At 46.0% G+C, this 24,792-nt stretch overlaps 1 protein-coding gene across 2 annotated transcripts in view; it reads right to left on the bottom strand.

Annotated features, from left to right (window-relative positions):
• Nucleotides 1-24,792, bottom strand: part of FLOT2 (flotillin 2) — a 28,264-nt gene extending 3,472 nt beyond the window's left edge. Inside the window, exons 1-10 of one of the 2 annotated variants that reach the window (XM_061562007.1) lie at nt 24,635-24,792; nt 17,119-17,200; nt 9,969-10,059; nt 3,640-3,763; nt 2,849-2,967; nt 2,072-2,185; nt 1,760-1,879; nt 1,441-1,655; nt 988-1,171; nt 70-219 (exon numbers count right to left, since the gene is read on the bottom strand). In XM_061562007.1, the coding sequence (XP_061417991.1) occupies nt 70-219; nt 988-1,171; nt 1,441-1,655; nt 1,760-1,879; nt 2,072-2,185; nt 2,849-2,967; nt 3,640-3,763; nt 9,969-10,059; nt 17,119-17,200; nt 24,635-24,683 (1,248 nt within the window). In that variant the 5' untranslated portion in view covers nt 24,684-24,792. Of the gene's footprint in view, nt 1-69; nt 220-987; nt 1,172-1,440; nt 1,656-1,759; nt 1,880-2,071; nt 2,186-2,848; nt 2,968-3,639; nt 3,764-6,838; nt 6,930-9,968; nt 10,060-17,118; nt 17,201-24,634 lie in introns of both variants that reach the window. The other variant, XM_061562006.1, reaches the window with a different exon arrangement.

Raw genomic sequence — 24,792 nt, 5'->3', positions numbered from 1 at the left:
GCATCATATACTTCATCACCAAATGTATATCACCATGTATCGCATGACGTGGTCGCCACTCAGCCTTACCTTGCTGAGGTCGATGCCGGTGAGGGCGTGCACGGTGGCAGGAAGCTCCGCCAGCAGCCGCGTCACCTCCGTCGTGGTGCGGTTTCCGTCTCCGCCCAGGATCACAATCTCATCGATCTTCTGCAGCGGCGCCGCCACCTCTGCTGCGATCTAATCCAAGGACGGGCACGCACGCATCGCGATCACGCATGTGTAGACATGGAAACGCACCAAAACTTAAGTGCTGGACATGCTTTCACACACTCGCGTATGCATGCATGTACGTATGCACACACGCAAGCACTGCATTTCCACACATGCAAATTGTTGGCCGAGATCAACTTCTATATTTGAGAACTTGATTCATTTTTAAAAAATCTACGTGCGTGAAATCCTCCACTACTCGATAAAGCAAGTGACTTAAGGAAAAGTACTCTGAAAAACGTATTATGATTTTTTTAAGTTTTGCTGGCTGGCTGGCACGCAATGGTGACGTCACCGTGCACATCTGCGCGATGACATCACCCGCATCATAAGTGTCGAGCTGGGTTTGTTGCGTCCACGCTGACGTCAGTCACGCCTCCCGCCCCCGACCCACCCTCCACCGCGGCCATGTATCCCTGGCCCGTGCTCGTGTGTCTTGAAAAATAATTCTGAAAGCATAACAAGGAGTCGCAAACCTCCCTGCCAAGATGCCCCCCCCCCCCCTTCCCAAAGATCCCAAGAGGTCTGCTCTTTTTCTATCTAGTTTCTGGCTCATGTTTATCTACTAAAGATAAATTCCCCACAATCACGTTCATTTCTCGCTCTGCCTCGAAGAAGAGGCCCAGCCCAGAATATCAGCTGCCTGTAAACGCGTCGGCTGCCCCCAAGAGGCGTTTTGTTGTCATTGACGCACGGCAGAGTGGTGCGAGCGTACGCCGTCCACAGGGCGCCTACCTTGGGCAGGGCGTCGAGCACCATGGAGGTGATGGCGGCTTTGCCGTACTGCTTGTAGGCCTCGGCCTTCAGCCGCATCTCCTCTGCCTCTGCCCGCCCGATGGCTTCAATGGCGGCCGCCTCTGCCTCGCCGATCTTCTTGATCCTCTCGGCGTCGGCCTGGGCAGCCAGAACGCGCTTGATCCTGCTCGGTTCGAAACGGGCAGAGGGGAGAAGTGGGAGAGGCGGTGAGAGCGGGGAAAACGCGCCGCGCTTGATCAAGCGTTACCTTGATTTTTCACGACCTGAACGCGGTGCGTGGTTTTGGCCGTGCGAATCGCTCCACTACGACGAGAACGCGGTGCGCGGTTTTGGCCGTGCGAATCCCTCCACTACGACGAGAACGCGGTGCGCGGTTTGGCCGTGCGAATCGCTCCGACCCCGGTCCAGCCGCGGGCGCGGCGGCACTCGTACTTCTCTCCCTCGGCGATTTGCTGCACGCGGAAAGCCTCGGCCTGCGCGGGGCAGCGCACGGTGGCGATGAGCTCGCGCTCCGTGCGCTGGATCTCGCGCTCCTCCACGTCGATCTGCTTGCGCCGCTGCACCACCTCTATCTGGCACTCCTCCTGCCGGATCTTCTGCTGCTCCTTGGCGGCCTGCAGCTCGTACGCCAGCTGCGCCTCGGCTTTCTGAACGAGCGGACGCACAGGCAAGCACGCAAAGGATGTGAGAGGGCCTTTGCGAACCATCACACACCAATGTAGGCAGGCGGGACGCACCGCTCCCCACGCACCTTGGTTTGACTCTCCTGGTTGAAAAAGGCTTTCTGCATCTCGTATTCTCGCTTGGAGTTGGCGATTTTCGTGTCGGCGTTGAACTTGACGTCCATCATGTTCTTCTTGCACTCGGCCTCCTGTGAGTGGAGGTGAAGGGGGTCACAGCGGGTGGGGTTTAGATAGATAGAAACATGAAGCTGCGCAGCATCGTGTTTCGGAACAACGGGGACAGGACAGTTCTGTACGTGTGTGACAAATGGGCCAGGACAGCGCCGAGCTGGCGGATGCGACGCTGCTCGTGTTTGCCGGGAAGGAGTCAGGGCTCTCACCCGGATGCCTGCGTCTCTCTCGGCCTGGGCCACACCAATTTCGGCGTCTCGTTTCACCAGCGCCGCCTGCGTCTTGCCCAGGGAGGCCAGGTATTCCACCTTGTCATAGACGTCCTGCCGAGCGCCGAGACAAAATGGCATGAGAAGACCGTTCGCAGAAAAGTCAGAGTTGGATGTTGCATGAGCACGGTAATACGAACACCCGGTCACAATCTGCGAGGCGTTTATCTCAGGCTTCACTGAATTAAGTTCTAATCCTATAGCCGTTCACCTCCAATTAGTCCAATGAAAAAAAAAATATCACATTGTCGAATGGACTGAGACTCATAATTACAATTGAAAAGCAGGCTTAATAGTGCTGTACAGGAGTTATTGGATTAGCAGGAAACTCTGAACTCGTGTTGACCTTCTGGGTCTCATCAGCAGTTGGGCCTGTTAAATAGGTTGTAAAACGTTTATTGTAAGACAGCACTTCAATCACACCAACACATACAGCACATGTAAAAACATAAGAAAAAGATGGGAAATGCAAGCTTCATGTACAGAATGGCATCAATACGGAACTGCTGGTGGTCAGGCCAGTTAAACAAATTGGGATCAAACCTTAATCCATGCATGTTGCTTAAAATCCTCTAAAAGAGTGCATAATTTGTTTTCAAGCAACACTAGCTTCATCACAAGCAGCTAAAATGTGGACTTTTAAACCCAAGATCTCGGCAGCACTGGCTTGGTGCTCTGAAGCACATGGCCGTAAAGTGCCCTCGGCTACGCAGGCACCTTGATGGTGAAGCTGAGGATTTCAATCCCCATGCGGCCCACGTCAGGCGAGGCCACCTCCCGCACAAGCTGCGCGAACTGGTCACGGTCCTGGTACACAGCCTCCACGGTCAGGGTTCCTGCGAAAGCACGCACCGCCGTCACCTCGCGCTCTCGCCAGCGCAATACACGACACGCGATGCCAACACTCGCCCAACGACGCAGAACGTAGGGTACAGTACCCTATGTAAATACCAGGTAAGGCCCACTGAGCTATTTTGCTCTTTTTCAAAAGCGACCTGGACACAAACGGATAAGCTCAGCGACATGGCTTATCACGTGGAAATGTATAACTGCCAAATACTCCAAACGAATGATTCTAAATGTGAAAGGGAAAACCGGAGAACCCGGAGAAAAATCCACACAAACAAGGGGAGAAAATGGAAACTCCAAATATACAGCAGGCGTCAAGGGTCAGGATCGAACCCACGACCTCCTGAATTACCAGGCGAGGTAGTTAACATCTCGCCACAACGGCGCCCTTCAGATGCTCGTCCTATAAGAATATCCAAGCAGGAGCAAGTCTGCTGATTCCCCTCCCCCCAGAGGATAGTCATCCAGCAAGTCTGGGACCATCCTGAGACACAGCATACAGATGGCATATACATGCTCAGACATATTTTGGTCTCTAAGAAAATAGATATTTGCTTTTTGCATCGCGATGTTGCAACACAAAAATCCTGCATGCGTCCACACAGCATAACATACGGAGACTGCGCAACACACGGAGACGCAAGGCAGCTGCTGCGCACCGAGGATGGATCGGAGGTGGCCCTCCAGGGTCTGCAGAACAACACTCTTGATCTCATCCACCGTGCGACCCAGAAACTGCTCGCAGGCCACAGCCAGGAGGTCCTTGTCTGTCATGACTTTGACCTGGATGCAAGCAACAGGCACACGCACACACACACACATACATAACGACGCATACACACATACACGCGTGTGCACAAACACACGCGCGCATAGGTCCAATCGTCGATGCACAAACACATATAATCATCTTCTTGGTTCTTTCGGTAAAGTCACGTAGGAGGGAAATAATAAAAATAAAACATAATAAATTAATATAATAATATAAGAAAATAATATAATTTGTCACGGCTCGCAACCACATTTTATTTTTATTATTTTATTATTTCCCTTCTACGTGACTTTACCGAAAGAACCAAGAAGATGAATCCCTGCAGTCACGAAAGCTTTAAATCGAAACATATAATCATATTCATCAACATCAACCAACATACCCCATTTACCCATAAAGACTCTGCTGGATGGTAGAGTTAGCAAGCACCTATTAAGGTCAGCATGGCACAACGGGTTGTGTGGCCAACATCAGTCTTCATCTCCCTGGTTCTGCGAATTATAAAACCACACCAGGTACTCATTTAAGAATGAGCATACCATGGTGAGGCCCAGGTGTAATATAATCTAACATCAACCTTTCCACCAATTGTATTATTTTAAAACTCCCCACAGTGTTACTACCTGACAAGACAAGGTGGAGGTTGTTTTTGTCACGACTCGCAACCACATCCACACCTGCACGTGTGCGCACAGAACTTTGCTACAAATCTGTGACAAGGATCAGCAGAATCAATGGCAAATTTTCCACAGAGCACAGATTCACGCGAGCACTTTTAACCACAAGAGAAACGCTAAATCTATTCCAACGTTCGCGAGCAAAGCGCAAATGTTGACTCTACGTTTTCATGCAGACGGTGCGGCATTCACAATGGCCAACACAGCCACCACGCCCCCCCTGTTTGTGAGAGAAAGTGGTGTTCCTTCTAAATATGGAAAGTTCGGCCGGACTCCTGTTGCATCCACGTGCTGTATGAACACCTGCTGTCGAGCCGACTCAACCTGCCGTGAAATCCATACACACAGGGTGGGTGAACAAGCGACTAAACACACCCAGCGTAGCCACACACATACCCCTCTGCTCGGGGTAAGGGCTGGTATGGCACACAAATGGGTCATGTGACCTAGCACAATGCATACGTTGTCACATTTCTCTATCCAATGCATCAGATGCAGTCTGTTCTCCTATAAAGCGTGTTTTCACAACGCGAATTGGATATAACGCGATGAATGTATTTGGCACCACATTTTTTTATAACGTGGATGCGAACTGGGTATAACGCGACTGAGTGAACAGCACTATGTCACGCGACTAGGCGGGATGCTGCTGGATGCTTCTAGATGCTACCCACGTGCCTCAGTCTTTGTTCAGCCAGCGTACGCATCTCACGTGTTATCACGGACTGTGCTTTACCCCATATTATATATTCTAACGCAATTCTTCGATAACGCGGTGTTATTCAGGAACGCAACTACCGCGTTATAGGAGAACAGACTGTACTATGTTTGTTTCTAGAATTTCGGCGACCTGTCTTAATTTAAGTCCCGCGAAGGGCTTCTCAGCGCTTCGTACCTCACCCGTCACCCCCACTGATGTCCTCTTCTTCCCCCCACCCCCAATGTGTGCAGATACTACTGACTCTATTGTATGTAGGGTGTTTGCATTCATGCCTTCGGAAAGGCTCTTATAATTTAGTTGGACAAACGGCACGCCAAGTTTTTCAAATAGAAGCAAACTACCTCGGAAAGCTGCTAGTAATTGTGAGGTTGGCTGCACAGGTAAGCTTCAGGTTCTACTTGCTTCTATTTGTGCACCGCGCACAGGATTTGAACTCGGGTGGCCCGGGATCGTAGTGCAGTGTGAGAACCATGAAGAGATTCAGGCTCCCTAAAAGGATTAAATCACCCGTGCAGCATCAGCTGGTGTCCACAGCTGTTATCTTAGCAAATTGAGAGGATGTTTGAGTAGTCAAATATGGCACTATGTACAAAGGACATGGATGACTCCCCATGAGCCAATATGAATGGCCCAGCAATGAAAACAACACACCAGCAGTGTAAGTGCTGCACTAGGTGTAATACTAGCAACGCTATTAGCTATCAAAGACTGCACGATAAGTCTAAAACAAACCGTGTTTTTTTCCCCTGTTATAGTCCTCATATTTGATGTTAATCGTGTGGCATAAACTCACAAGACAGCGTAGTGAATGTACGATATAAAAATGTATATTTAACTGCTGTGGCTCTCTTTCAAAAAGGACCACAGTGTGCAAAAAAAATTATTGTTTTAACGTTACTTGTTACTTAGATTTATGCCCAATTGGTATCCGATCGACAGTGCAGTTGACATTTAGACAATGAACACATCACCGGAAAGCTCTAACCCCCCCCCCCCCCCCCAAGGTGGAATCTCGAGAACCAAAAATCAGGAGAGGCATGGGAGCCCATGATGCCAAATGACGCCCACAAAGATAAGATATAGATCCTCAGATAGCCTCAACACTATTAGAGAGATTTCGATTTAAAGCTTTCGTGACTGCAGGGATTCATCTTCTTGGTTCTTTCGGTAAAGTCACGTAGAATGGAAATAATAAAATCATAAAAATAAATTTAATAACTCTCACGACGTTTCGGCCACAACGCAAGCAGCCGTCCTCAGGTGAAGAACAGGTCTGTCGGGGAGACGCTGGTCTTCACCTGAGGACGGCTGCTTGCGTTGTGGTCGAAACGTCGTGAGATTTATTTTATTTTGTTTTATTTTTATTATTTTATTATTTCCATTCTACGTGACTTTACCGAAAAAACCAAGAAGACTATTAGAGAGCACACATGAGGGGGTGGGGTGGCCAGCAACACACCCGGTCACCTTTGTTTCCCCAGTACTGATGTCTACACACTGCACCAAGTATTTATTTAAGGGCGAATTGATCTCGGGGAGGCCCAAGACCGGCTCAATACATTCGGCGCCGATGTTACCTGTGAGCGACAATCGAACTTGGGTCGCTGGTTTCGAAGCGCAGTGGAGCGCTAATCATGATGGCACCGCTCACACACACGCACACACGCACGCACTGCATCCCATCTCACCTGGGCCACGCCTGTAACTGTCAAAGCCACTCCTTCCGACGTCTCAACATCCTCGCAGCGTGGATTCAGAGTCATGATTTCAAGAGAAATCCTGAGGAGCAAAAACTGTTAGCCTCGGGGTGAAGCACTACCAACCACCACCACCACCTACCTTTCACGCGGTCCATGATGGGTGGCCCTGCTGTGGACGGGTGAAACGGGGGAGCTGGGTTAGTCGTTACTGGGTTAGTCCACGAGACAGACGCTGGGAATAGACCGGGGTTTATTGGGATGGGGTACGTTGGGAGGGAGGTTGGGAGGTTCAAGGAGAGGCGGGGGCGGCTGTTGGGAGAATGCAAAATTCTTGCAGACGGAGGTGGTGAACAGCACAGCCAGATCAGGGAGTGAGTTACCGACCTTGTGTTTGTAACTTTTTAAATTCCGTATTGTGGTAAGTATGTTTTTCATTGTGTATTATTACCATGTGCACATTGTTTAAGTACAATTGAGACACATTTATAACAGAAACAACCTTTTATGGTTCAAAGTCCGTCATATAATCCATGGTTGTTACTTGTTATTCATTTGACACTAGTTTACCCAGAAAAGCCTCACTCAGTCTATACTTTTTCAAGAGGGTCTTACCAGGTTTGGATGTGATGTTTTCTATGTGTAATCCCAACTAGGTAATTTAAAGTCAACATTTCTGGACCTTATTGGTTCACTCATTTCTGCTCACAGTTATTCAGTAATGATAAAACAACAACCAATTGTTACTATGTTTTTCCAAGTCCTCTGTGAACAACTCGTAATGTCAATATCAATTATGGGAAAGCAATAATAATGATATTTACATTACAATGCAGTACATAATACAAGTACACTCATAGGCACTATTAACTATTAAATATACGTTAACTATTCAAACGGTTGCTCTGACTGTTTCGCAAATAACGTACATGACTTGAGCAAAAGCCGATGGTGGCGATGTCTGTTGGCGGTCGTGCACACAGCAAGGCGACCGTGTAACCAGCTCATGCCTGCTCTGCTCTTTTGGGATTGGCGAGATGTTAACGACCTCGAATGGTATACAGGAGGTCGTGGGTTTGATCCCGACTCCGACGCGTGCTGTATACTAATAGGGTTTTTTCCCTTTTTTCTGGCAACAAAACTGACACCTTTTGCAAGGAATCATGCTTGGATTAACCACAATACTTGCAGTCAAATGCAAACAAAAAACAATACTCTGATAATTTATGCATTGTCTGTGAAACTGATTGGTCCACACCAGAGACAGCTTTCTTTAGAGCCTAGTCTCATATGGTGTTCGAACAGATGACGCCAAAAGGCGCACAGTTCAAAGACAACGCACTACCAGAGTAATGAGTATTGTGGTTAATGTAAGCATGATTCCTTGAAAAAGGTGTCAGTTTTGTTGCCAGAAAAAAGGGGAAAAACCCTATTAGTATATTTTGGTACTGGCAAAGGAGGTCCCATGATGCGTGCTGTATATTTGAAGTTTGCATGTTCTCACCCGTGGTCATGTGGATTTTTCTCCGGGTCCTACTCTTTTTTCCTCCACATTTAGAAACATGCGTTTAGAGTATTTGGCTGCTATAAATTTCCGCATCATAAGCCACTTCGTTGCGCTATCATTTGTGGCCAGGTTGCTCTTGATAAAGAGCTACGACGTTTCCCCAATAATTAAAATTAAAACTATACTTGCAATTACTAGCAAAACGTAGCACTCAGATTGTAAATGTTGTGGATTTGCTCTCCAACACACTCGTGTGCTGTACGAGTAACGAATTAGCATGTTCTGTTTACGTGACAAACCTTACTAATTGGCTGTGGCGGGTGGTGGCTGGTTTAACGACACAAATTTACGCGATTTAACCCACAGGAACCTCTATTATGGATAAACAAGAAAGGACGACACCCCCCTTCCGCTAGCAAGCCAATCAGAGGAGAGACATGGCGGCTTGGGCCTTTAGTGTTACCTAGCGGGGATAACAGTTATTACCTGCTCTCCATGTCAGTTCACATGCAGCCTCTCAAAAGACCACCTTACACTTTGGAAAAGTGAAATTATTCGGTGAATTTTTGGTGCATCGATGAATCCTCGTGATCCTTTTGCGTCTTGATTGATATGTTTCATGACAAACATGTTATTACAATATTCTTAGGTTTTTTCGGTAAAGTAACGTAGGTAAAACATTATCTCTTGAGGAAGGCCAGCGTCTCGAGAAGCTGTGACTTCTTGTCTCGTCTGTTAAAAACTCTAACAGATAGGTGGAATTCCTCCCCGTAGAGGGCATTAATTCTAGATTTGAAGCTTTCGTGACTGCAAGGATTCATATGTTACGTGAATCTCTTACCTATTTGTTTGATAAGTATGTCAACTTATTTTAAAACATTAGTCCAATTGTATTTCCTAAATCCAGCTCCCACAGTCATATGTTTACAGCATACAGTTAGTTCTAGATTTGAAGCTTTCGTGACTGCAAGGATTCATATTCTTGGGTTTTTTCGATAAAGTCACGTAGGAAAAAAATTAAAATTAATAAAAATCACGACGTTTCGGAGGCAACACAAGCTTCCGTCTTCAGGTGGAACCGTAACAGCACGCTTGCTGTATTTTATAAATTTTAATTTAAATTTTTTACCTACGTGATTTTACCGAAAAAACCCAAGAATATAGTAGTTAGCATCGCCATCTGTGCCCTGTACTGTGAATTCATTGATCTCAGTTCGATTCCTGAATATAATTAAAATCAGTGGTGAGTGATATGTGAACTGGTTATGGGTCACTATCCACCTCCCCCCCACCCCACAACGTTTATCAGTCCATATGGGCCAGCATGGTGAAGTATGGTCAAACAACTTTCATAACCATGAAGACATCGGGAGGCTTTCATCCAGCAGTAAATCCACAGAGGACTTTAAATTACTAATTTATGATTAAACACTAACTGCTCTGGCTTTGGGAATCTGGTTGTGCTGCCACCTTCCTGCGTGGGCGGGTGGAATGGATGACACTCGGGCAAAAATGGAAGGATTCGGCGATCAGATTCTGCGGGCCGAGCCCGGCTGTGGCACATCCGCCGCCCCCACCCCTCCAGCCACCTCCCCCGCCGAGCGGGTTCAGTACCTGTGCCACCCCCGTGACATACAGCGGCACCCCCTCGGACGTCTCCACGTGCTCACACAGAGGCTTCAGCGTCATCACCTCCAGGGGCAGTCTGCCCAAGCCAGCATGCGAAAGATGAGACGCAGAGAGAAAGGACAGTGAGAGAGCATCAGATGCAGGGGGCACAGCGGCAAGCGCCCAATAGCAAGCGAGGCGGCCAGGTGGACCACGCATGGGGTTATGTTCGCGACCTCTGCACAGGGCGGAGTACTCCAAGAGACTCTAAATGGTTGAGCCCGAGTACCAAATGTCCGTGTCCGAGCTCATTTGAGCGAATGGTTCACTCCGGAGAAACAGCCAGCGTAGCTGAAAGCTGATGCCTGCTCAAATGGCTCAGTCATGACACAATGACAAGCTCTCTATGCAGGCTGGATGGGGGCCTGTGACAGTGAATGAAAACACTAACAGATGTAACAGCAGTCTAAAGACTATATATGTATGTAGAACTTCTTTCGCACCATATGTAGCCAACAATGCTAAAACTATAGGGGTGACAACACAACATATGGAAGATGTGTCTATGATGGCTACATCACAAGATTAATTTTAAAAAGGGTTCATCTAGTCTCTTCCTTGACTTTAAACGAGAATGGTCGGAGAAAAGTCACGAATACTAGGAAGAACTCTAGACAGCTCATTGACCTACTGACTCGACGGCCACCTATCCTACAGACACAACACTACCACTGAAGGTGGGTGGGGGTATCTGAATCCATATGATCCCAATATGACCTAATCAGACCTCGATATCTTCACAAAAAAATGCTCTCCGAAGGTACGAACCGCATCTTCGTGCACACGGCTTGGGCTTGCCCTCCTGCTTTCTCGCTGGCACGGTGGCGAACCGAAATCAAGAAATTGGACCACGATGCAGGCGCACGAGGGCCCAGGTGCCAGGCTCAAGAGTGTGGTTAATGCAATAAAGATAATATTTAATTAGGTCAAGGATCCCACTTAAGCACATAACAGGACCATTATGATTGCCTCAAAGGACGTTAGTTGTTTTGATACAGCTCTGTGAATTATGGACATCTGTTAACGTACTGCCACCACCCTTCCCCACCCCCCTCCCCCCGTGTTTTTGCTGTTGTTGGACTCTCCCACTCTAAATGGAGCTCTCGTTGCAAACAAAACCTCGAGCAGAGAATGGACGACACTGAGCTGCGCCAAGCGCACAAGGAGGGGGGAGGACAAGAGTGGTTCTGACAATTGATCGCCCCCCCCCCCCCATTCAACGGATCAATGGACCCATCCGCCAAGGAATGTTAGAATGAGGGAGAAGGGAGTTTGTCATTCAGATAAGACAATTTCTGTTGCACAACTGAATTTACCTTGAAGCAATGACTTGGCAGGACGTCTTTTTTAAAATATAACAGGAGGGTTTTTTTTAAAGGCTTTTGTTTCACTTAACTACTCCGTTCACCCCCCCGCTCCCCTCTCCTGGTTCAGGCCGAGTCAAAGACAGAGGGGGGTAAGAGCAGCTGATGAAAGCAATGGCAAAGCAGAGAGGACACTGCACACACACAGACACAAACTCTTACGTGAAATAGCAGAGGTTAATGCACTCAAAACAGGCGAAAAAGCAAAAGCAGACAATGGCACAATGCAACTTGAAATAATTATGGTTGCACTGTGACAGGGGAGAGTGAGAACGTTTGCAATCTCCAATTATGTATGAAAGCGCAGCAAAGCGAGAAGCCTACCTCGTTTAATATTTACCGCGAGGAAAGCTACAATAACCCACGCATCTTTAACAACATCTACGACGTTCACCCGTGCCCTGGGCGTAGTGCAGATGGCAGAGTGGCACAGCTCCCGAGGAACGGAGCTCAAATGTAGGCCAGGGTCATCTTTTTTATTCCTCCAGCGTCAGTGAAACGCTCACTACGCGGTTGAGGTTGCACCGCAAGCTGGGACCCATAAGCGGTTGTTTGTTCCATGGAGGCTGGCGGCACTCGGGATAATTTTGACCAACTCGCTCACAGAAACTGCACAGATGAGAACTAAAAGCCGCGGTTTTTTGATGTCGTTACTTTTGACAACTTCGACAACAGGTTAACTGGCACACCTTATTAAATCACTAAAAACAATCAATTTATAAGGAACTAAGCATAGATACAAATTTTAGCCAATAAGGTGAAAATCAATAAATGGATATGAATTATTTAAGGTGCTAATGAGCCCAAGGAAATAAGAAACGGCACATACATGGTGCTTTTCCAAATCAATAAAACTCACTTGTGCAATATAGTACTGTATTCTCCACCCAAGTACCCACAGTTGGTCCTCCATTTTTATAAAGCCAAACGGTATTATGTGCTGTAGCCCAGCAAAAAGCATCCACACACTTAATTTGGCCCGGAGAAACTGGTAAAAACTGGACAAAACGGGAAAAACGGCCTGGTGATGATGGCAAGAAGAATGAGGGGGGGGGGGGGAGGGTCGTGCATACATGCTGGGACGAAAGGGCCTCGTTTCCACGTGCTCGCTGGCCAGCCCTTTATGTGGCACCCCAAACCAACGCGCCACATTTCCACTCGCCGTGAAATCTGACGCCGCCGGCGGCCGTACGCAGCAGCTGCTGCTGCTGCCTCCGAGCTTCGGGGTGAAACCCAACGGGGCTGCCAAAACCTTAACAAGTATTCGTAATGAATGTGGACCGCGCTTGCTTATTTTCTTAAGCGTGGTCCATGATGCACTTTTGCATCTCTGAAGACTGGCATTGTGGATACGATCAAAATGTTGTCGTTGCTCGCGTGCGAGGAGCAGTTGCGTGCGATTGTGCCGCGCTTGGGATTTCCGGGAAAAGTGACCCCGCACTGCGGTCGGCGAGCACGTGCGAAGGAGGCGGCTTTAGGAGGAAATGGGAAAACACTAAACGTTTTGGAGTACATGCCAAATGACGATGACAAGAAACCTTGCAAGTAAGCAAGCAAGGCAAATCCACACAAAATGCTTACATTCAATTATCCTTTCCTTCACAAAATGCATATCAGGCCACGGCCTAAATATGAATAATCAGATGCCTCGAGTACACTCCGCAATTACGTTACTTTAATTGTTTTCATAGAACCCATCAGATGCAACACAAACTGCAAAATGGCCACATATACTGCATCAACTGGGTTTGGCCAAATGATGCCCGTTTTCTAAGAACACGTGTGTCAAGACAATGAGAGGCATGAAGTGCTAAAGAGGAACCGGTATGGTCGGGGGACTGATCAGTGTAGGCCAGTCATGTCCAGATTTTAAGAGGGCATCAGATTTGATGTTTTGTTGACACATACCATATCAGTGCCCTACTTATTCCAGACCAATTCAACCCTTATTGGTCACCCTGTGCCCTTATAAATCTCAACATTCATGCTACAAAGTCCCATAACAAGGGAGAAACACAAATATTTTTTTGCCCGTATTGAAACAGCTGTACACCGTATGGAGCTGAAAACTCAATTTACCTGTGCAAGAATATGGGTAAACCGTACGGGTTGACAAGTATGTGGACGTGTGGCCCTGATTAGCAAGCATCTTTTCTTCAGATGATCTTAGTAAATTTCACTGCCGAAACGTGCCTCCAAACTAGAACCATACATGCGGAGTGTACAGGCTTTTAAGTTAATTTCAGATATATATTTTGTAAATAAAATATAAGCATGTTATACTGACACACTTCCACGTGTATCATTAAAGTATGAAAATGTATATGCAGGGGCGGGAAAATGGTTTGATCATTACGAAATATTCGTATAAACGTGTATATAATTATGAATTGCAAAACAATGCCTGTGTTTTGTTAATATTCAGTTGTCAAAAGTGACCACGCCCTGTACACACAAAGCAGCATCAGGGTACACATAAACGTACATACATAGAGCATATTTATTAAACTGATGACAAAGCGTCAATCTGCAACCATACAGAGCGTACAGTGCAGATACACGCATCTTCGTAAGCATACTGTGGAGAGTTTAACATCAGCATGATGTCATGAAGGGGTAAACGGGCACTCCAGAGACTAACTGCAATTATGGGCAGGGAACTGATGCGTCTGTGAGAGCCTAAGTGTGCATTAATCAGTCCACTGAGCACGGTTCTGTTTCCACATTAAATGCATTACATCCGTCCCACAGCCCTTCACTTTGTATCGGCAATGGGAATTTCACATTAGCATTTACAGACTAATTTTAAACATCAATTCTAATTTTATTTTGAACTGTGCCGCACACCGCCAGACCTGTACAGTCTACCCACAATTCAACTATTCAATTCCTCAGAACACTGGGAAGCACGCTAGCTACAGTCTCATCACGAAGTGCGTTTCTTCCTGTACTGCAATGAAACAATGCAGGTCAGATGGCCATTGCATTCTACACAATGAGCAGCACACAAACCTGCAAGTAACATTTATGAAGAACCCGTAAAAAACATTCAATTAAAAATATCCATCCCCATTTAGGACCATGAGAAATCCAATAATCTGAAAACACAAGTATGCCACCTTGTGAAAATGACTGTTCAATTTCAAGGCCGCTTTCTGATCTAAAAAAATCTTACAGGATGCAGAATACAGCTCGGAGACCAGACAATGGCGCATGGGGCAAGGCCCCTCCGCTTGTGAACACAACTGCATATATTCCTCGCTTGCAGCCATGTTCTGCGCCACGTAACTCACAACTACCTCTCATTAACAAGCCCTCGCTTTCTGTGCGCTCTCGCTAGCGGAGCCAGAACATCGCGTGACGCACCAGGGTCCGATAGGCCCAATGGATACACTACATTACAATGCTGTACGTGCAGTCGTACGCGCCGCCATGTGCACGTCTGCGAGCGAATATGTGCATGTTAGGAGGAGCGTGGTTGCTGTTGGCGCACCGCGCTACGAACGACTCGCCCGCGATGAGGACGTCTCCTAGCCTGGACAGGACTTCCCCTGACAGAAATTCAGCCTGGAGTGAGTGCCTAGCGTGTGTGTGTGTGTGCGTGCACATGCCACTAATGTCAACTTAGAAAACAAAGATGGCTGTGTGCTTATGGCTCCTCCTCATCATCACATCATCATGTGATGGTGCAAGCCTTTACGGATGCTCGCTAAACGAGGTTTTGTACCCTTGGTAAAAACACGTTTCTCTAGTCCACACTGCCAGTCACCGTTCCAATGTTATTCATAACATTCAGAAATTGCTGCAAGCTAAAGTGATGTTGTTTGTGAATAATAAATCTATATAATAATAATAATGACGTTTAGCTCTTATTCAGTGTACTTTTGGATGAAGGCCAATCCACATTTTTCAGCTATGTAGGTTGTTGTGATTTAAAAAAACATACTTCACCACGCTGGTCATTGCAGATTGGTTAATGGGAGGTTTGTCATGACCAGTTCAATTGTCCCTCGTAACTTATGTTCGTAATGGCCGGGAATCTAATCAGAACACTGGGTCTCAGTATAGCTCCACAGATGTCAAACAGGCGTACACACCGATATCAAACCCTGCAACAACAACACAACTCTGCTAAGGAACACGTGCACGCATGACGGTGGGAACGGCTGCTGCATTTGTTTTCGAAAGAAAATAATCCTACCCCACCCATATCCTCCTATGCTATGCTTTGTTTGATAAGCAATTTGGTGAAGTTCAATAAAAAAAACAATTAAGCAACCACCGGTTTAAAGTCCAGATTTCATTTGTGGCATTCTGATTGGCTGGCTCTGGTCACGTGAACAAATACCTCGCATTCCTCACCAGGCGGCTTTACTTTTTGTTACTGGGATTTTAGTGACGAGCTTTCTCTGCAAATGGCCGCTGCCCCTTACTGTTCTGCATTTGAAACCCACCACCTTCCAGTCTGCTCTACCATGGTCTACATCACATGCCGCATTTGCATCCTTGCAAGACAACAAGAAACGTGCATCTTGCTGAAAGTGCAGTCGGCGTGTCCGCGTGGCGAATTACTTTCCAAAATGCAATGGCAATTACAACATTGCCTGCCATTAAGAGTAGTTTTAAAAGCCCCTCTCTCTCTCCTTTCTTCCCCTCCTCTCTTCTCTACCCATCGATCCCTTCACGCTGTTAGTTCCTCTTCCCTCGTCTTCCCCATCTCATACTAAATTCCTTGTTCCGGTTCAGCGGTCCTCACATCGAGAGTGGGGCAATGAGCCCAATTGTTTCCCTTCATCTAAATACAGGAGGAGCACTAAGTTCTCGGACGTGGTCTGCGGAGTGTATGTGTCCCCCGCCCCTCCCCCATTTTTTCGCTGTGATTTGTGCAGTGTCTTAGGCTCGTGTTGAGATATAACAAAGACAAAAAAGGGTAGTTCTAAAAGTGCCTTCCCCTTGCCTGATGTGAAAGAAGCCCGCACGTACTCTTTTTTCCCCTTAAATCTTGAGGGCAAATGCACACGGGAGATGCAATGGACCGTTTTATTGAGTGGTTAAGGCATCAGTAGGTTTAAACCGGCCACGGATAAAACAACACTGGAATCATTACGTAAGGATTGTTATGCAATGCATCTGTATGTACTACTCAAGGGAAAATATACAAATATTGCTGGGTATGGTGGCAGAGGCATTTCAGCCACACAACTTAGGAGGCAGGGTCGGTGGATCAAGCTAAGTTATGAGGATTCTGACTTCTCAGTTTCATCAGACACAAAAATACTCAAAAGGAACTGGCCAAAAAGTCAACTGGCCAAAAAATCAAGTAAGAATCTTGAGATTCAGTGAGCCTTTCTTAGGGAAACAAATAAGTAATTTTATAACTGATTAACTTAGACATTTGCTTTACAATAAACAAGTAAAAATGCACACGAAAATAATTAGTTTATTAACACTTGTATCCTTACAAGATTAAATATCAGGTTTTGTACCTGCTTTTACATCTGTAATCTACATTCGGTGCATATATTCAGGAGACGGATAACAAATATATATTCAACTGTTACACAATGCAATGCATGACCCATGAACCGAGGAAAAGATAGCTCGTGACATTCTTACGTTGCATAACTGGTCTGTGTACACCACGTGTCAAATTGCAGGCATGCTGACATGCCTGGCTCAGGGCGACAGTGGCACAAGAGCTATATGGGTAAAAAATCGCCACAAATACCCACCTCTGAGCTTGGGAGACCAAGCACCACACCCATGACCATCCTCCGGTCACGTACTTCTTCTCATCAGCGCCACACCAACCACCTGGGCACAGCATAGACGTACACATTCATTAGCACACCAGCCATCTCGGGCACAGCATCAGACATGCACACACTCGTTAACACATCGGTCACCAGGGTACAGCATAGACGTACACACTCATTAGCACACCACCCATCTCGGGCACAGCATCGGGCAGAACCATGTTAAAAGGCTCCACTTATTATGACCTGGATGGCATTAAAATGCACCCATATTTGTTTTCGGGCAACTGCAGCGGTTTACCGAGGGCACATCGTCTACAATGCTAATGATCAGGGCCTTGTGAAATTATCTCTAAGGGTGTGCAATGACCACTGGTACACAGGCATGTGAAAACATAAAATAACAGCGCACACGTTTAATGAAAATGACTGCAGAGCAGGGCATGTTGTAGTAATGCCGAATTCGAAAGAGTTCATGTAACATACATATATGCATGTTGAACTTATTTCGCACCGTACGTAGCCAACAATGCTAATCTGAGGAGCGGGAAAGAGCAACACACTAAAACGCAAAACGCAGTTTTAAAAAAATTAATTTTCAATCTCGATTTCTATATACACAAATGAAATAAATAAAGATGTCACCTTTTTCTTGGGGTGGGGCATCATATTCTCTCTAGTGGCATCGGTGGCCTAAAGCCGTGAACGCCAAAAATAATGCAAATCATTGCCGATGGAGTAAATGGATCTTTTTTTTAAACATGTCAAATGGCTGCCTCACTTCCTGCAGCCCAGGAAGGATCTGTGCAAGGAATTTACTGCAATGAATGCCGCACTATTTATAGCCGACTAGCATCTAGGGCACACCATACTCCAGAGGTTGCAAACGGGTTTTGATTCCTTACCCGCACCCGCACCCGTCCGCACCAGGGTCGCAAACGGGTACCCGTACCCGTACCCGGCCGGGTACGGGTAGCCGGGTATCGGGTAGGGTACGGGTATCGGGTACCCGGTTGCGACCTCTGCCATACTCCAAGCGTCGATTTACTCCTATCTCCCTGTCGGCTCCAACATTCGCATATACAAATTACGCATCCCATCAGGAGTAGCGACGGCTGCCGAACCGCTGTCGCGCCTTTTGTTGTCCGAGGCTGCACAATACGAGGCCTAAGGAGATGGCAGTGTCGCCCCTCCCTCTTGTCAAGCTGGACACAATGCCAAGCCTGTAGGACTGAACAAGCGAGCTGCAGAGAATCAAGAATGCATTAATATTGCATTTGAAAGCCATTATCAACTGCACACATTCAACACAATAATTAAGTTCTACTTGAAACTGCCACTGAATATTCTAGATTTGAAGCTTTAGTGACTGCAAGGATTCACACTCTTAGGTTTATTCGGTAAAGTCACGTAGGTAAAACATAAAAATAAGCAATAAAAATAAAACAACAAATGATAGAAATAAAATAATAATTCACGACGTTTCGGAGGCAACACAAGTCTCCGTCATCAGGTGGGACCGTCACAGCTAAATTTACTGTATTAAGATACAGCTAAATTTACTGTATCAAGATACATACAGCTAAATTTACTGTATCAAGATATATTAAATTTAGCTGTATTAAGATACAGTAAATTTAGCTGTATTAAGATACAGTAAATTTAGCTGTGACGGTCCCACCTGATGACGGAGACTTGTGTTGGTAAAGTCTGTATGTGACACATACGTGACACATACGCGACTTTACCGAAAAAACCTAAGAGTACGCCACTGAATATATTTCAGCCGAGAGGCCTCTCTCAGAAAGACACCAAGCAATTCTAGTAAAGCACATTTTAAAAAAATTGCATGGGCCTCATAAGTTTGTTGATGCATCTTTAATCTGCTTTTTGGAATGAACAATATGGCTTGATGTGTTTTTTGTTGTTTATGCTGGTTGGAAACGCAGTCTCAACCAGTCGAATCGAGTTGCACTTTTATAAACAGACGTTCGGTCAAGCACTTTCAGAATTTGCTTCTAAACCACCGCAAGCCAGTCCTTGAAATAATTTCATAACATCGGTTTTGAGCTTCTTTGCTGAACGATACTCTTTTCCCAGAAATTAACTACTTACAGGAGACCTGAGCTGCTGCTCACGGCGCTGGAGATTGTTTGTATTCTTCAAGCATGATTAACTCGGTGTGTAAATTATAATTCAACCTCGTGAAAGCCTACAAGGGCAGCATGTGTGGATTATGTAACTGGATGTTTCTGCTGCAAATGAGCAAGAACGGTTCACATAAAAGAAAAAAAGAGACCATCAAACCACAGACTACTCGATATGCTTAGGCAGTTGTGGGCATGGGAACGGCCCTACAACATCCACACGCGAGATTTAGAGGGTAATCTTCAGGGTTAGAACTACCTTTATGGTTTAGCAGAGCACGGGAACAAAGACGACTAAAACAAAAACAGCCACCCCACTCATGAGAGGGCCGCTGTTGGGGGCCTGCCCACTCTACACGTGTTGCAATCACACACGCAACTCCATTGCTTAATAAACCGGGTCATGGTTGTGGCTGTGATGACAGATATAGATGCAGATAAAAACAACCTGGATTCATCAACTGCAGATAAAACTTTATGTTTGCACAAAAAACTAACTAATATTGGAATGCTGAATATTACTACTCGAAGAAAAAGGAGCGGAGTTTTTGTTCCGACCAACTGAAGCCGGTCATGCCGTAAGTGGCTAAGTAAAAGCACATTTGGTCTAAATAAAGCCCTACATTCAAGGCAATCTTTTTCAAGTCAATACAAGTCAAGCGCAGAGTCTCCCTGATAGATGCCAGCCGAACAGTGCATCTCCCCCGCCTGTTCGTGTAAAAATAATCGTAAAAAAATGCAATATTGTTTCTCACAAGAATGCTGGAAATTCAGGTTACGTGTAACTCCCGATACCGGGCATGATTTGCTGGGTTAAAAAACATTGCCACCACCGACCTAAAGTCCTGCAGCTGGGCTGACGGAGAGTCTTACCACCACGGGCTCAACGGGGGTGGAGGAACCGCCTATTGAGTGCCATTGTCGAGTTTTACTACGCCAAGGTTTTCGTTATAATGTCCAACAAAAATGTGATATTTTAAAAGTTTTATAAAATTTCATACCAAGATTTTGAGCAGAAAGCAGTGCTGAAAATCCATTGTTTTAATGTACTATGGCCCGGCATCGGCAATCAGAATTAGGCGGGGTGGAATGTAAATGACTCCTGATTTTACATTAACCAGAGTTTAAACATTTCCAGCAAATTAGCATTTTTTTACAGAAACAATCTAAATGAGTCACATATAACCCAGTTTTTCACAACTTTCCGCAGGTTTATATCTAAAAAACCTCAGACATGCACATGCAATACGAAACCGTATCTCATTGTGTGCGGTTAAGCATTTCCCATCTGTTCTGGTTTTGGCAATCACGAAAGCATTTCAACACACAGTACTTTCCTCATACTGTGCCAATACAGGGACATTGCACAGCTTAAGATATATTTTAAGTGCAAACTTCCAAGTGACCAAGTAGGCACAGCACAATGACTTGGGCACGGCTCCATCTCAGCTAATCAAACAAGGGGCTTCTGCAGAAATGTGTTCTTACTAGTCCATGAAATGGAACCACTTCAATTGGACCAACGTATTTAAAATCACCAATAAATGTGAATTATGCAATGATCTCACGAAATAATTATGTTATCACGTAATCAAATTTTCATGAGACATTTGCACAAACTGGTATCGCTCAATCTGTACACCTCCAGTGGTACTGAATTTTGCACTTGCCCATGGACGAAATAACGATTAATCAAATGCATATATTGCAGCTGGAAATTTTTACCTATACATCTCAGATGCCAGAGAATCAGAATTATCAGAATATGTATGAATTTTTGCAGTTACGAAAGCTTTAAGTACGTAAATTTTGATTTAAAGCTTTCGTGACTGCAGGGATTCATATTCTTGGTTATTTTGGTAAAGTCACATAGAAGGTAAATAATAAAAATATAAAAAATTTCCCTTCTACGTGACTTTACCGAAATAACCAAGAATATTTAAGTACGTATTTATAAAAAATTTATTTAAAGCTTTCGTGACTGCAGGGATTCATATTCTTGGTTCTTTCGACTCTACGCGACTTTATTGAGGGATATCTATCCGTAGCTCGTGTAGCTTGTGCATTCTAGTGAATTGGTATCCACTGAAAGAAAATGTTGTTTACAGAAATGTACTCCGTGCTGCCCTCAAAGCCATTAGTGCCACAGTATTCACTGGGGACTCAATCCCATCTGTATTCGCAGTGACTATGGCTGTGTCCACCACCCAGTCTTTTGTAACCATCTCTTGCAATGGTCTCTTCTTTCCTTACACCATTCGGCTTTTATCAGTACAAGAAGTGTATGTGCCCCCTTTTTTACATGTCTCAATGTGCCCACACCTCTCTTGAGGATACACATAAAATCCCACATATCTGTTGACTAAAACGTGTGCAATACACACTTAACAAATGCATAATCATCGATTCTTGGGTGATTGGAATGCATGGTTCGCTTGGGTCAAGAATCGGCTACGTTCATCGATGCACCGTTCTAGGCCCAGTAAATAAGTCAATGTGCGTGCACTCATTGGGGGTATTGCGAATAACAGTGATGGTGTCTGTATTTATGCTTATCCCAAGCGGTTGCGAATGATATTCCACCAAATGTATCTGGTTGCGTACATTGTAGAGTGCTGGGTTTAAAACCTCGAAACGTAAGCTCAACACAACATTCACGTGTCCAGCGGCGAGAATCAATACCAGATTGTGGATAATTGTTCACTCATCAAAGCCGCCGCTTTGCAAAACCTTGAATAATTTAGTTTCTAACACAGAACGTGGTTTTTTACCAGCCATATTCAAATGCACTGCTGAACCTAAGCCGCCCCTCCCACTCAAAAGATTCAATTTTCCCTCTCAATCGACCTCTTGCAATAAACTGATTTATTTTCTTATAAAAAAATTGTGTGCAAACGATTTTGGACGTTACGTCTCGTCTGTGTGGATGTTTTTTTTTGGGCTCATCTGCTTCGTAATTTTATCACCTCCACCGTTCAATTGCTGCTTTCATTATAATGGAATTGGCTGCTCGTTGTGCGATTGATGCCAATGCGTTTGCATTTGTAGATTTAAAGCAATGACAACACCAGAAGCGGTGTCCTGTGCAGAATATTGGGGAAAGACTAATACGCTTGTATGGGAGACGCGAAAAATAATTTCGAGATGAGATTTCCCTTTGATAAAAGAAACTTGGGATATCATTGCGTTCTTGAATAAAGATTCTGACCGATACGTTTAAAAAATACGGACCCGTTAAATTGTGTGCATTTCCCCATGAACATCGCCAGTTCATATACCATTGCACGTGCAGCACACGTATGATGATCATCCACACGTATGATAATTATCCACACGTATGATGATTATCCACACGTATGAAAATTATCCACACGTATGATAATTATCCACACGTATGATTATCGACACGTATGATGATTATCGACACGTATGATGATTATCGACACGTATGATAATTATCCACACGTATGATAATTATCCACACGTATGATAATTATCCACACGTATGATAATTATCCACACGTATGATAATTATCCACACGTATGATAATTATCCACACGTATGATAATTATCCACACGTATGATAATTATCCACATGTATGACGTGGGATTGGCTCATGCGTGAAATCGTAGGTTGCAATGCACACGAGACGCACACGTATTCACACATCCACACGCCCCATGGACAATGTACACAACTACACACACACAGAGATACACAGATCTAACACACACACACACGTTATATATGAAAACATGCAGCACACATGTCTACAACTATGCACACGCGTCAAACGCACCAATGTTGTGCAATGATGCACTGAGGTAGTGTAACTCCATGTACACGAATGCACGCATATTACCCACCATATGTGCACTCATGTAAACACTCACACGCTGTCTAGAAACACTAAGATGACCCCCCTATATTGTATAGCATTAACAGACTGTTGTGGTTAGTGGTCTACACGAGCAGCTAAGAAGGCCAGCACGGCACACGAGGGGTGGGTGGTCAGAACCACACATCTAACGCCACCCACACTAATACACACAGTGTACACCCCGATTCACACACATGCAAACACACGCACACACACCGTGTGTACACCCATGCACACACACCATGTGTACACCCATGGAAACACACGCACACACACACACCGTGTGTACACCCATGCAAACACACGAGCACACGCCGTGCGTACACCCAAATAGACACACGCTCACACATCGTGTGTACACCCATGCAAACACACGCACACTCACACACCGCGTGTACACCCATGCAAACACACGCACACAAACACCGTGTGTACACCCATGCAAACACACACCGTGTGTACACCCATGCACACACACACACCGTGTGTATATCCATGCAAACACACGCACACTCATACACCGCGTGTACACCCATGCAAACACACGAGCACACGCCGTGCGTACACCCAAATAGACACACGCTCACACATCGTGTGTACACCCATGCAAACACACGCACACAAACACCGTGTGTACACCCATGCACACACACACACTCACACACCGTGTGTACACCCATGCAAACACACGCACACAAACACCGTGTGTACACCCATGCAAACACACACCGTGTGTACACCCATGCACACACACACCGTGTGTATATCCATGCAAACACACGCACACAAACACCGTGTGTACACCCATACACACACACCGTGTGTACACCCATGCAAACACACACACACCGTGTGTACACCCAAACAAGCACGCAAACACACGATCACACACCTTGTGTACACCCATGCAAACACACGAGCACACACACCTCGTGTACACCCATGCACACACACACACACCGTGTGTACACCCATGCACACACACGCACACCGTGTGTACACCCATGCAAACACAGTGTGTACACCCATGCAAACACACACACACCGTGTGTACACCCAAACAAGCACGCAAACACACGATCACACACCTTGTGTACACCCATGCAAACACACGAGCACACACACCTTGTGTACACCCATGCACACACACACACACCGTGTGTACACCCATGCAAACACACGCACACCGTGTGTACACCCATGCAAACACACGCACACCGTGTGTACACCCATGCACACACACACACACCGTGTGTACACCCATGCACACACACACACACCGTGTGTACACCCATGCAAACACACGCACACGCGAGCACGCAAACACGCCCCACAGCCCTCAGGCCGCAACAAAAGGGCGCGCCATTTCCTCCGCGCCATCCACCGCGCACGCTCCCTGCACCGACAGCCGTCGTCACGTTCCCTCGTCACGTTCCGTCTCGTCGGTGTCGAGGCGGACTCACCCGACACTACGAGCGCCTCGTTGGGCCCCACGGTTTCACAGTTCCCCATTGCCGCCGCGTCTTCGTCTTCTGCTGCTGCTGCTTCTTCTACGTCTCGCACCTCCGATGGAGTCCACGGCGCGCTGCAGGAGGTCGGGGTGGGGCCACGTGGAGTTGGA

This window comes from Lethenteron reissneri, chromosome 28 (assembly GCF_015708825.2).
Source record: "Lethenteron reissneri isolate LAM-NWPU_2019-01 chromosome 28, ASM1570882v1, whole genome shotgun sequence".
In the NCBI taxonomy this organism is placed as follows: domain Eukaryota; kingdom Metazoa; phylum Chordata; class Hyperoartia; order Petromyzontiformes; family Petromyzontidae; genus Lethenteron; species Lethenteron reissneri.
The sequence above is the reverse complement of the archived record's forward strand: the minus strand, read 5'-3'. Positions and strand labels throughout refer to the sequence as shown.